The sequence below is a fragment of the Gambusia affinis genome, linkage group LG02 (genome assembly GCF_019740435.1).
Source record: "Gambusia affinis linkage group LG02, SWU_Gaff_1.0, whole genome shotgun sequence".
NCBI lineage: Eukaryota > Metazoa > Chordata > Actinopteri > Cyprinodontiformes > Poeciliidae > Gambusia > Gambusia affinis.
The window spans coordinates 28,628,958-28,641,442 of record NC_057869.1 but is presented as its reverse complement, the minus strand read 5'-3'; the positions used below and the strand labels follow the sequence as shown (position 1 = coordinate 28,641,442).

General features: G+C 40.3%; 1 protein-coding gene across 1 annotated transcript; it reads left to right on the top strand.

The window, feature by feature from the left end:
- The first annotated feature begins 3,826 nt into the window (after positions 1-3,826).
- Positions 3,827-7,130, top strand: LOC122844529. The gene is made up of 2 exons (XM_044140106.1): positions 3,827-5,344; positions 5,411-7,130. Exons 1-2 carry the CDS (start codon positions 4,591-4,593, stop codon positions 6,907-6,909), a joined length of 2,253 nt encoding a protein of 750 aa, XP_043996041.1. The 5' UTR covers positions 3,827-4,590; the 3' UTR covers positions 6,910-7,130.
- Positions 7,131-12,485: the final 5,355 nt, after the last annotated feature.

The window sequence follows — 12,485 nt, the reverse complement described above, 5'->3', positions numbered from 1 at the left end:
ATCCGAAAGGTTGCAACGAATGGAGGAAACCGAGAAGAAGGAGAAGCAGCAGAAACTAAGCACACAGAAGACTGAACAAAGTATAGGGGACCCAAAAGAAGGCTTTAAGTCCACATGCGTACTACACAAGCGTGAGATGAGGCTTCCTCAAAAGGTCCCATCTCTCGAGGATTGTAAGAAGATCGTTTATGACAATCTGGATGCTGTAAAAAGGAAAGAAGCTGCCAACCTTGCTCTTTTGGAGGAAAAGCGTTGGAAAGAGAGAGCTAAGCAGCATTTAGGCCAAAAGTTACGAGAAGAACAGGAGAGAGAAAAGAAAGCCAATTCGAAAAAATCTCTGACCGACACATGGGATGCTCAAATTCAAGATAAACAACAGAAGAAGGAAAAGATTGAAATTGAAAGGCAACAAATGGCTGCCATTATGGAGTCAGATAGATTAAGTGTGCAACAATTTATTTCCTATGAATTCTATTAAATCTGTTATTAAATCTAATATCTTGTTACTTGTTTTCTAGAACCAGAGGTGTAGCAACAAACTTACTTTGCCTAGACTTACTTACAGTGAACTGAATTTTTACCAGTGTAAGAAAGAAACGGTAGATGGATTCTAGTAGATTACTCAAGAGGGTTATTGCTAAGCACAATGACAGAAGTGAATAAAGATCTGAACTGCCCTTACCAACTTCAAGAACAGGATTGTTCTTTAAACTGCTTTATTTTAAATCTACCAAATTTTACCAGAGATGTAGAAGCTGAAAGGAAAATGAGAGAAAGACTGCTGAGACACAAACCTAAAGAAAAGCAGAAGAGCCAGAACGTGACAAAATCAGATGAGCAAAAGGAAAATTGCGACACAACGAACTCCGATGTTAGTGGAAGCTCAGGATACAGATCAAGTCTCTCTTCAGGCATGGAAGAAATGTATGACGTAGAGAAAATGATTGCACTGGACAATGAATACAGATTCAAACAGGAGATAAAAGAAAAAGATGAGGCAATAATTAGGAAACGCAACAAAAGAAACTGAGACCTACAAACCAAACTGTTTACGAACGAGATGTGGAAATTTTGAGAGAGAGACAGAACAAGGCAATGGCAGAAGCTCAGTTATGAAATTACCTCCAATAGAAACAAAGAAAGAAAAAGCTCCCAAACACAAACGTGTCAAATGGTCTGAAAAGTCTTTCTCATCCGAAAAAGAACAAGAAATCGGCATAAAGGTAACTGAAAATCCAAAGGAAGAGATTGTGAAGGAAAGGCAAAAATGTCAGAGCATTAGTGATGGCAGTCAGTCAGAAAACGGACGTCACGAAAGGGAGAAAAAGGTTCTTGGAAGGGAATGATTTCAAGACTATTGCAAGAATATGACCTATGAAAACAAGGATGATAGTGAAGGCCATCTGTCAGAAGATTTTAATCAACAGAGGGAGAAGAAAGTTTCTGAAAATGATACTTTTCTCAACCGATGTAAGCAGATGAGCTATGAAGATCTGGAGGAAATAAAGAAAAAAGAAATTGTCAAAGACGCTTTAGAGGACGAAAAGTTGCAAAAAGAAATGGTTAAGCAGGAGTTTGCCCAAAAGTTGGTGGACAAAAAGGAGAGAGAAAAGAAAGTTGAAATGCATAAGTCTATGACCAATGGATGGGATGGACAAGTTGAATTTAAATGGCAGAAGAAGATAACAATGGCCAAGGTTAAAAAGCAAGGATCTTATTCGTTGATGGAGTCAGAAAGGTTGCGACGATTGGAGGAAACCAAGAAGGAGAAGCAGCAGAAACTCAGCACCCACAATAAGACTGAGCAAAGTATTGGGGACCAAAATGATGACTTTCAGTCCAAAACAGTTCAAAACAAGCATGAGATGAAGCTTCCTCAAAAGGTCCGATCTCTCGAGGATTGTAAGAAGATTGTTTACGACAACCTGGATACTATAAAAAGGAAAGAAGCTGCCAACTTTGCTCTTTGGAGGAAAAGCGTTTCAAAGAGAGAGCTAAGCAGCATTCAGGCCAGAAGTTAAGAACAGGAGAGAGAAGAGAAAGTGTAACCTGCATAAAATAATCACCCGCATTTTATTTTGGCGGGTCAAATGGGACACCACCCTTTAAGTTCTGGGTCAAAGGTGAACTCGGATCTCCTCCATTGCTGCTGTTGCTGCTGTTGCTGTGGCTAGCTGCTCATGTTGGCGTTTTCCTAAATCGCCAAAGAATATTGCGAAATCGACTGAAATTAAAATAGCAGAAGCATTACATTGTGAGTTGTTGAGCCCCTGTCAATCGAGGATTGTAAGATCGTTTACGACAACCTGGATACTATAGAAAAGAGAGAAGCTGCCAACATTGCTCTTTTGGAGGAAAAGCGATTTCAAGAGAGGGTTAAGTTGCATTTAGGCTAGAAGTTAAGAGAAGAACAGGAGAGAGATAGACTCCATCAAATTGAGGAAGTTGAGATGAGAGGAGAGAAGAAATTGAAAGACCAGAAATTTTTTAGGCAGGACGAGACTGAGGTAAACACAGAAGAGCAAAAGAAGATGGATGACAGCTTAGAGGCTATTTTGAAAAAAGAAGCTGCAGATGATGCCCATTTACAAAACAATTTTGTAACAGTATGGCTAAGGTGAAGGGTAACAAAATGTTAAATGAAATAGATCAACGGGTGAAAAGTCAGAAGCAAAACTCTCTGGCAGATAAATTGGCTACCCAGGGCCGGATTTAGGAGGATGGGGGCCCCTGGGCTGGAGTCAGGATGGGGGCCCCTGGGCTAGAGTCAGGATGGGGGCCCCTGGGCTAGAGTCAAAATATATATATTTGTATGTGTTTGTTTTGTTTTAGAGCAGGGGTTTTCAAAGTATGAAAGGGTGAGCCCCCCTTCAAGGAGCACAATGCCTGCTGCGCCCCCCTGCACCCCCCCGTGGAGGGGGGTGGATTTGTAAAAACTCCACCTTCAGCCCCGCTCTGTCCAAAACCAGTGATGGCATAGTTACTTTGAAAAAGTAACTTTAATCGGACTACTGATTACTCCTTGAAAAAGTAACTTAGTTAGATTACTGACTACTTGACTTGGAAAGTAACTAAGTTACATTAAAAGTAACTTTTTAGTTACTTTCAGCAGCTGCTAACAACAACGCTCCGCCTCCTGTGAAAATCACATTGAGCTTTGCCAAAACTTAATTGTAAGTTATTTTATAATGGTAACATCAACAATGTGTCTCCACTGATAAGGTTGAACTGAAGAGGAGATTGTACAAAAAATAAAAAACATGAGTAATTTGTGTGGTCCACTGTTGTCTGGAAAACTCTAAGAAGGATTTAAAGCCCCCCAGCCCCCAGCCTCCAGATTCTGCGTTACGCCCCTGAGTTTGATGTCGCAGCGCACAGAGCTCCTCCTGCAGCTCCACAGCTCAGATGGCTGCGACACTTACCGTAATATTAATAATTATAACGGTGCTAACTTGCCATTATAATTATTGGCAACTACGGACACGTTTATTCGTGGCTGTTTTCACGTTTATTGCGCTGTTCATATTGGTCTCGATGTTTGCAGTTTTCTGGAGCGCAACGTGAAGCTCGATGTCATTGAGAGGTAATAAATTAAGTTGACATTAACAAAGACACAGCGGGTCGGATCATCCGGGAAATGATGGACAAGGAGAGACTGACTAAAACTACCTTAATGACGGACAAATTCTGGGATTTATTATGAGTCTCTGCTTATTTCCAAGCCCAAATGAGTAACTTCACGTTCAAAAACGAGCCCAAAAAGGCGCAACCTGCCACTCATTAAATTTGCAAGCGACTTTTAAAAAATGAAGCCCAAAGCCGCTGTGGAGGTTCCTCCACAAATAACCCAGTGTTAGTATTTATTTAAACGTTTTCATACCATACATCTATAATTTCATTTATTTGTGTGTTTATTGTTTTAGGTTGTTTACTATTATGGGTGCACACATTTAGTAAACGCCTTTGTTTGGTAATTATTAATTATTTTGTTTTGCTGAGTTGAAGGACTGGCTGAGGGAGAAGACTGGTTGAAGGGTAAACCAGGAAGTGGAACAAACCATCAGGCTGCTGGACGCAGGGGATCTGATGTTAAAAGAACTTTCCTCTCTCTAGTTATAGCATAAGTCCTTAAATATTTTGATGTTAGGTTTGATTTGTGTTTGTTATGGTGTTGTAGTTAAAATAGGTTGGTTTAAATTAATGGTTTATGTTTATACATTGTTTGTCTTTGTCTCATCTCCCACCCCTTCTTGTGTGTGTGTGTGTAGGCTAGCCTTTGTGTTTAAATTCCCCTGTGTGTTCATTGTAGGAGGTCAGTTTTTGGTTTGTCATCCTGAGTTAGGTATGCTTTAGTTGTTTTCTTTTGGGCCCATTTTTGTTATATTTTGAAATTTGATGTTCTTTTTGTTGAAGAAATAATAGAAAAATAAATAGAATTTATTCTTTTTATGCCTTTGTCCCTGTGGTTTACTGGACGGACCGTAACAATTGGTGTCAGAAGTGGGATCCTCCAGTTAAGGACAAGGACATATTTTTGATTCTTTTGAAAAAAAAAATATATAAAACCCACAAAGAAGAAAACCCTAAACCATGAGAGGAGCCAGAGGTGGTAAAGGCAAGTCAGCTCCATCAGACAAGGAAGCGGACACAGGACAGGAGCAGTGTGGTGCAGCTGGTGAAGAGGTTGACGAGGGGAGAGAGCCGACCATATCTGACTTGGTTGGGATCCTGCAGGCCCACATTGGACAACAGAAAGCTAGAGAGGTACAATGGGAGAAGGAGATGGCACGTCAAGATCATCGGTTTAAGGTTTTCCAACAACAGTTCAGTTTGTTTCAAGAGGAGTTTCAGGCCCAGTCGTCTGCAGGCCTGAGGCCGTTTGTGCAAGACCACGCCCCCTCTTCTCCAGGCTTGAGGGATGATGATGATGATGATGATTGCTCATCACCAGCACCTGCACCGTCTTCTGGCAAGCCAGGTGACTCCGTTGCTACACTTTTGTTTAAAGAACCAAAACTGCAAAAGCTAAGTGAGGAGGATGATATTGAACATTTCCTTATAACTTTTGAAAGGATAGCTTGTGTGTGCAGATGGCCAAAAAAGGACTGGGCATTTCAATTGATTCCATTATTGACTGGTAAAGCCAGGAGTGCATATGTACACATGGATATGGATGAATCAATGGACTATAATAATGTTAAAGCTGCTATTTTACAGAAATATGAAATTAACAGCGAGACTTACCGACAGAGGTTCCGCTCTCTTTATGTGGAGCCAAATGAGTCCCCCAAGGAGCTATATGTGAGACTTAAAGAACTGTATGGAAAATGGGTTCAGCCCCGAGGTAAGACTGTTGAAGAAGTGAATGATGTCATAATTCTTGAACAGTATTTCCGAATGTTGTCTCCAGAACTCCAAGTTTGGATTAAGGAACGAAACCCAAAAGATGCAGCAGAAGCAGTTTCCTTGGCAGATGCTTTTGTGGCAGCCCGTAGGAAGACTCAATCGTGGGCTTTTAGAGCTGAAAAAAGAGAGTTTATTCCGGGTTTGGGTCACACCAATCAAACTGGAAATGTGAGTAAGCAGTCTGGAAAAGAAAAATGTTTTTTCCCCAATCAAACAAAATCTTTGAAAAAGCCCATCTGCTATTTATGTGGGCAGGAGGGCCATACAAAGCCCATGTGTCCTCAAAATCCTGCAAAACTTTCTCAGATGTGTTTTGTACCCAGAGAAAATCATGTATTGAACAGACAAAACCAGCCACTGATGCAGACTATTGTGGAGATAGATGGGCAGAAGGTCAAAGCTCTGATTGACACAGGAAGCACCCAGTCATTGGTACATCGCAGGTATGTCCCACCACATAGTATTTGCACCTCTGAAACAATACCCATCTGCTGTGTTCATGGGGATGAAAAACAATATCCAACAGCAGACATTTATATGAGAGTGCAAGGACATGTTTACCTATTAAATGTGGGTGTTATGGATAAATTATCTTTTCCTGTTGTCTTGGGGAATGATCTTCCAGTTCTCACTGACCTAATAAATGCTTCTAAAATGTGCAATTTTGTGCTCACACGGTCCCAGGCAAAGACCTCTGGGGAAGATGAACCCAGCCTAAGGGCCTTGCCATTTTATGGGGCTGAGATTGAAGAGGGTCAAACTAAAGAACGGAAGTCTCGTGCACAGCGCAAGCGGGAAAAATTCAAACATACCACAGCCTCTCCTGTGTTACCTGAACCTGAGGTACAGCTAGACTTTGAAATCCCTGATAATATTAGTGAGCTGCAGCACCAGGGTAGAAGTCTGGCTGACCTTATTAAGAGAGTGGAAGAGGGTGGAACTGCAGAGGAATTTCACATGCAAAATGGCATCCTCTATAGGAGACATGGGGAAGTACAGCAGCTTGTGTTACCTAGAAAAGCCAGAAAACCAGTATTAACTTTGGGCCATTCAATTCCCTGGGCTGGCCACCTGGGGAAACATAAAACAATAGCCCGAATCCAACGGTGTTTTTACTGGCCTGGATTACAAAAGGATGTTGCCAATTTTTGCAGGAGTTGTCCTTGGTGTCAAAAAACATCCAACAGATTTGCAGTGAGAGCACCTCTTCAGCCTCTTCCTATTATAAATACACCATTTGAACGTTTGGGCATGGATGTTGTAGGTCCAGTGGAGAAGAGCAAATCAAAAATGGACCACAAGGCTCTGAAATGGCTTGAAAGAATGAAAGACTCAAACAGCAGGATAACCCGCTGGTATCTGGCGATGCAACCATTTCAGTTTGACGTCCATCACATCCCTGGGAAGCTGAACACTACTGCCGACTACCTGTCACGCTGGCCCATGGACCTTCCAGAAGAGGGGGAGTGTGTGGAGGTTCCTCCACAAATAACCCAGTGTTAGTATTTATTTAAACGTTTTCATACCATACATCTATAATTTCATTTATTTGTGTGTTTATTGTTTTAGGTTGTTTACTATTATGGGTGCACACATTTAGTAAACGCCTTTGTTTGGTAATTATTAATTATTTTGTTTTGCTGAGTTGAAGGACTGGCTGAGGGAGAAGACTGGTTGAAGGGTAAACCAGGAAGTGGAACAAACCATCAGGCTGCTGGACGCAGGGGATCTGATGTTAACTGATGTTTCTGATGTTTCCTTAATTGAATTGGACAGAGTGTGTGGAGGTGAAAATAGTAAAATAACCCACCTTGAGAAACAAAAACAGCCTATTTATCATGACGTTTGGAAGAGTCTGCCAGAAGAAGGACCAGCGGAAAGTAGCTCCAAGACATTTATGGGAAAAATTGTGTATTCTGCTGAAAAACATCAGGCAAAAACCCGCAATGTTTGCAGACCTTTACTGAGTCGACAAAGAGTTAGCAATAACATGCCTGCCAGACCTCCCTCACTGGACTCCAACTGTGTGTACCTCCATGATGATTTCAAATACACGGGTGTAAAACTCCCATTCATTCCCAGGCCCAATTGAAGAAATTTTTTTCTCAGCTGACCAAGGAAAGCAATGGGATTCCCCTGGAGGAGCTGACCCAAGTGGCTGAGGAGAGTGAAGTCTGGGCCTCCCTACTCAGGCTGCCGCCCCAATGACCCAACAAGAAGAAGAAAATGGATGGATGGAAGGACCTTTTACTACCTGTCTCCCAGATACTTCCACTCTGGAGTTGCCTCTCGCACAGTGAGAGGCGACGGGCAGGAGTGGGCATACTTGTTGCCCCTCATCTCGCCGCCTTTTCGTTGGGGTTAACACTGGCGAACAAGAGGGTAGCCTCCCTCCGTCTAAAGGTGGGGGGACAGGTTTTGACTGTTGTTTTTGCTTATGGGCTGAACAACAGTTCAGATTACCCACCCAGCCTTCTTGGATTTCTTGGATGGGATACTGGAGAGTTAGGGTTAGCGGTAGCCATAGTTAACTTGTGTCTTCAAAGGTAAATCCCTTCCACCCACGAAAGAGTCAATTCCAGTCATATCTCCTGGGTTTTGGCACCAAAAACATGTAACAGACAGGAGCTTTAAGAATAGTCAGGGAGATGCTGGTCTTCATTTTTGACCATTTTATAAGTAGAACAATGAGAAAAATAAGAAGTATTAGCTGAACAGACTCTGCAGAGAACCAATCAGAGAAAGAAACAGTGGAGGAATAAAAAAAACAACTGAAAAGTAACAGAAAAAACTGCTGAGACAACTACAGTTTAAAAACAAACATCTCACTATTCAATTTCTTGTTTTGAATAAAACTGTTAGTTCAAAAATTGCGTATCAAGAAATTCTAAATATTACTAACTAATATTCCCAAATCACTTTTGTAATCAGTCTGAATTAATTATTCATTTATTTCCTATGAATTCTATTAAATCTGGTTTGAAGATTAAACGTTTTACAACAACAGGCCTTCGTCAGCGCTTCACTGTTCGAGCCAAATACAAACGTTATGTCATATGAAATGGTTTTTAATCAACAGCAGGCCTAAATTTGTCTTAACAAAAGGTATATTTAAAAAGATATGAGGGACTACGAGAATCTAATTTTTTTTTTTACCATTGTGCTGTTCAGCCTATGAATGAAGTGCTCAAACTCTCCTGATTACCTACTTACAGTTATGTTGACTACTGTGGTAGAGGAAACTACATTAGTTAAAAAAATAGAGCAGGACATTTCACACAGAAAAATATTTATGGCCACGCTAAACTTATCAAAACTGAACAGTCTGAGATAATAGCACCATGTAGTTTGTAGGATCACGAAGCACCACGTGAAATATAGACAACTAACTGCCGTTAACGTTTTATGTTCTAAACGTGTGCTTGGTCAGAATATGATAAATATGTTAACTAATAACTTTTTTGGAACAGTATTGAAGTTTTTTTTTTTACTTTATTTAATAAAAATGATGCACAGAGACCTTCAGACAATATTCAGAGATGCAGACTTTTTTAGAAAATGACAAAAATAGGGATTTTGTCAAAAATATTAACCACCATAATGGTTTTAAAAATATTAAAACTAATTAAATACAATTTCAGCAAACATTTTTTCTCTTTAGTGAGTAAATATTTGCTGTAAACTTCCAGGAGACATTTGATTGACAACCGTCAGGTCCAAACATTTGACATTCGACTTTCGGTGAACAAAGTCTCAACATTGGCTTGCTGGCTGATTTGGGAATATTCTGATTTGATGTATGGTGAGCATTTTACAATGCACGCAGTATGGAGGAATGTAAAGGTGGCTAACTTAAGGAACGTGTGAATAGGAAATGACACACAGGACTCTGATTCTTCATTTTCTCATGGACCAAATGAGAGACCAATGGTGTTTCTGGACTTCATTTGCGTAGGAATTCTGGCTCCGTTTTACACTGGATGTGTATTTGTAAGCTCTGAGAATTAGTAGGATTTGACCCCCGGGAATCAAATCTGCTCCATCAGACTAAATAACGTCAATTCACAAAAATGACAATGACATGAAGAATTATCTAGCTGTACAATGTCAAACTTTAATGTACATTTTATTAAAATTCTTAGTTTCACAACTTTGATGTATCCTATGGATAAACAAAGACGATTCAATAATGATTGATACTGAATAAGATTAGGCTATACATGTAAATCAGTGATTCTTGAGAAGAGGAACAAAACAGTTCCTATGGATAAAGCACAAAATTTGAATAAAATATACACAAAATATATTTTTTTCAAATATCTGACTAAACTAATCTGAGCACAACAATGTATGTTATCCTGGTGTTTGCTGAATATTTGTTATTTTAAACTCTGTAGTAGGTTAAGGTGACCAGATTTCCAAGACTAAATCTGGGGACGTTTCTCACTCGGCGATAAAGAAGAAGCAAATTTATCAAACTAAAATTAAGAAACTGGGACAGATAAGTTTACATATTTATTAACATTTAAACATTAAAAATCAAAAATAAAAGCAGGAACATGTCTCTCCACACAGTGGTAGTAACATTACTATTACTAATAATAAAAGTAATAGCAGCAATAGAAAATTAAAACTGGACATATGGGGGAAATTGTGTACATAGTTTGTCAGTGACCATGCAAATACATGAATAACATAGTTAGTACCTCTGTTAATGAACAAAAAGCCCACAATGGTAACAGAAGTAACTTGAAACTGACAAAAGTAGTAAAAAAAATAGTTTAGTGACAAACTGATGAAAGTCAGACACTGCTTTTAAATTGTGGCTCAATTAAAATGATGGTAGCTAAAACTTATTAGCATGTTTGTGTCAGTGGCCAAAGAGTTCAAGTTGTTTCAGAGCCACTGTGGGGTTTTCAGTCATTAACAGGAGTATTAGTTCTCAACCAGGGAGAGAACTAAAACATGCAGACGGCCGGCCCTGATCCAGGTTTAACGTACCTGGATCAAATGATGGCTCAGTAGAGGCCTAAGAAGAACATTGACATGCTGAAAAGGTTGTTGGTGCCACCAGGGAGGGAACTAAAACATGCAGAATGCCGGCCATCCAGGACCAACTTTGGGGACCCTTGATGATTAACTAAGCTGCATAAAATGCAGCTGAATAGCCTAATGGTAATATGATTATAATCTGATGGGCAAAAATATAACATGAGCAATTTTTTTAATGTCGTCAGGTAAAATGATGGAAAACAAAAAAGTCTTGCGCGATCCCTGGTTGACATACATTGACCTATTAAACTGCAGCATAGTGTAGCATTTCTGATATTGCACTTATGTTAAAATGAGGGAATCAAAATTGAAAGTAAAGGCTGTTTATCAGAAGACCTAAAGATAAAACTCAGGGAGGATCAAGAAAAATAGTGCGAAAGGTGATTTGAATTGTAGTTGGAAAAATTATTTATAATATATATAGAATCAACTTCCATCAAATAACTGGTTCTTCCATTAACCGCAAGCATTTCCAAATAAGTTGTAAGAAAGAAACGGAAGATGGAATCTAGTAGATTACTCAAGAGGGTTATCCCTTTGCTAAGCACAATGGCAGAAGTGAATAAAGATCTAAACTGTCCTTACCAACTTCAAGAACAGGATTGTTCTTTAAGCTGCTTTATTTCAAATCTACCAAATTTTACCAGAGATGTAGAAGCTGAAAGGAAAAGGAAAGAAGTAGAAGCAGAAAGGAAAATGAGAGAGACTGCTGAGACACAAACCTAAAGAAAAGCAGAAGAGACAGAAAGTGACAAAATCAGATGAGAAACAGGAAAATTGCGTCACAACCAACTCTGATATTAGTGGAAGCTCAGGATACAGATCATGTCTCTCTTCAGGCATGGACGACATGTATGATGTAGAGAAAATGATTGCTCTGGACAATGAATATAGATTCAAACAGGAGATAAAAGAGAAAGATGAAGCAATTATTCGGAAAGCGCAAGAAAAAAAACTGAGACCCGAAATCCAAACTGTTGACGAACGGGATGTGGAAATTTTAAGAGAGAGACAGAACAGGGCAATGGAAGAAGCTCAAATACGGGAAGTTATGAAATTACCTCCAATTGAGACAAAGAAAGAAAAAGCTCCCAAACACAAACGTGTCAAATGGTTTGAAAAGTCTTTGTCATTCGAAAAAGAACAGAAAATCGCCTTAAAGGTAACTGTCACGTAACCAGGTCATGACGTGATGCTGGTGGAGGAAAATGTTTCCTGACTCGCTCCTCCAAAACACTCCAAAGTGGCTCAATAATATTTAGATCTGGTGACTGTGCAGGCCATAGGAGATGTTTAACTTCACTTTCATGTTCATCAAACCAATCTTTCACCAGTCTTGCTCTGTGTATTGGTCCATTGTCATCCTGATACACGGCACCTCCTTCAGGATACAATGTTTGAACCATTGGATGCACATGGTTCTCCAGAATGGTTCGATAGTCCTTGGCAGTGACGCGCCCATCTAGCACAAGTATGGGGCCAAGGGAATGCCATGATATGGCAGCCCAAACCATCACTGATCCACCCCCATGCTTCACTCTGGGCATGCAACAGTCTGGGTGGTACGCTTCTTTGGGGCTTCTCCACACCGTAACTCTCCCGGATGTGGGGGAAAGCAGTAAAGGTGGACTCATCAGAGAACAATACATGTTTCACATTGTCCACAGCCCAAGATTTGCGCTCCTGGCAGCATTGAAACTGACGTTTGGCATTGGCACGAGTGACCAAAGGTTTGGCTATAGCAGCCCGGCCGTGTATATTGACCCTGTGGAGATCCCGACGGACAGTTTTGGTGGAAACAGGAGAGTTGAGGTGCACATTTAATTCTGCCGTGATTTGGGCAGCCGTGGTTTTATGGTTTTTGGATACAATCCGGGTTTGCACCCTTTCAGACAGCTTCCTCTTGCGTCCACAGTTAATCCTGTTGGATGTGGTTCGTCCTTCTTGGTGGTATGCTGACATTACCCTGGATACCGTGGTTCTTGATACATCACAAAGACTTGCTGTCTTTGTCACAGATGCGCCAG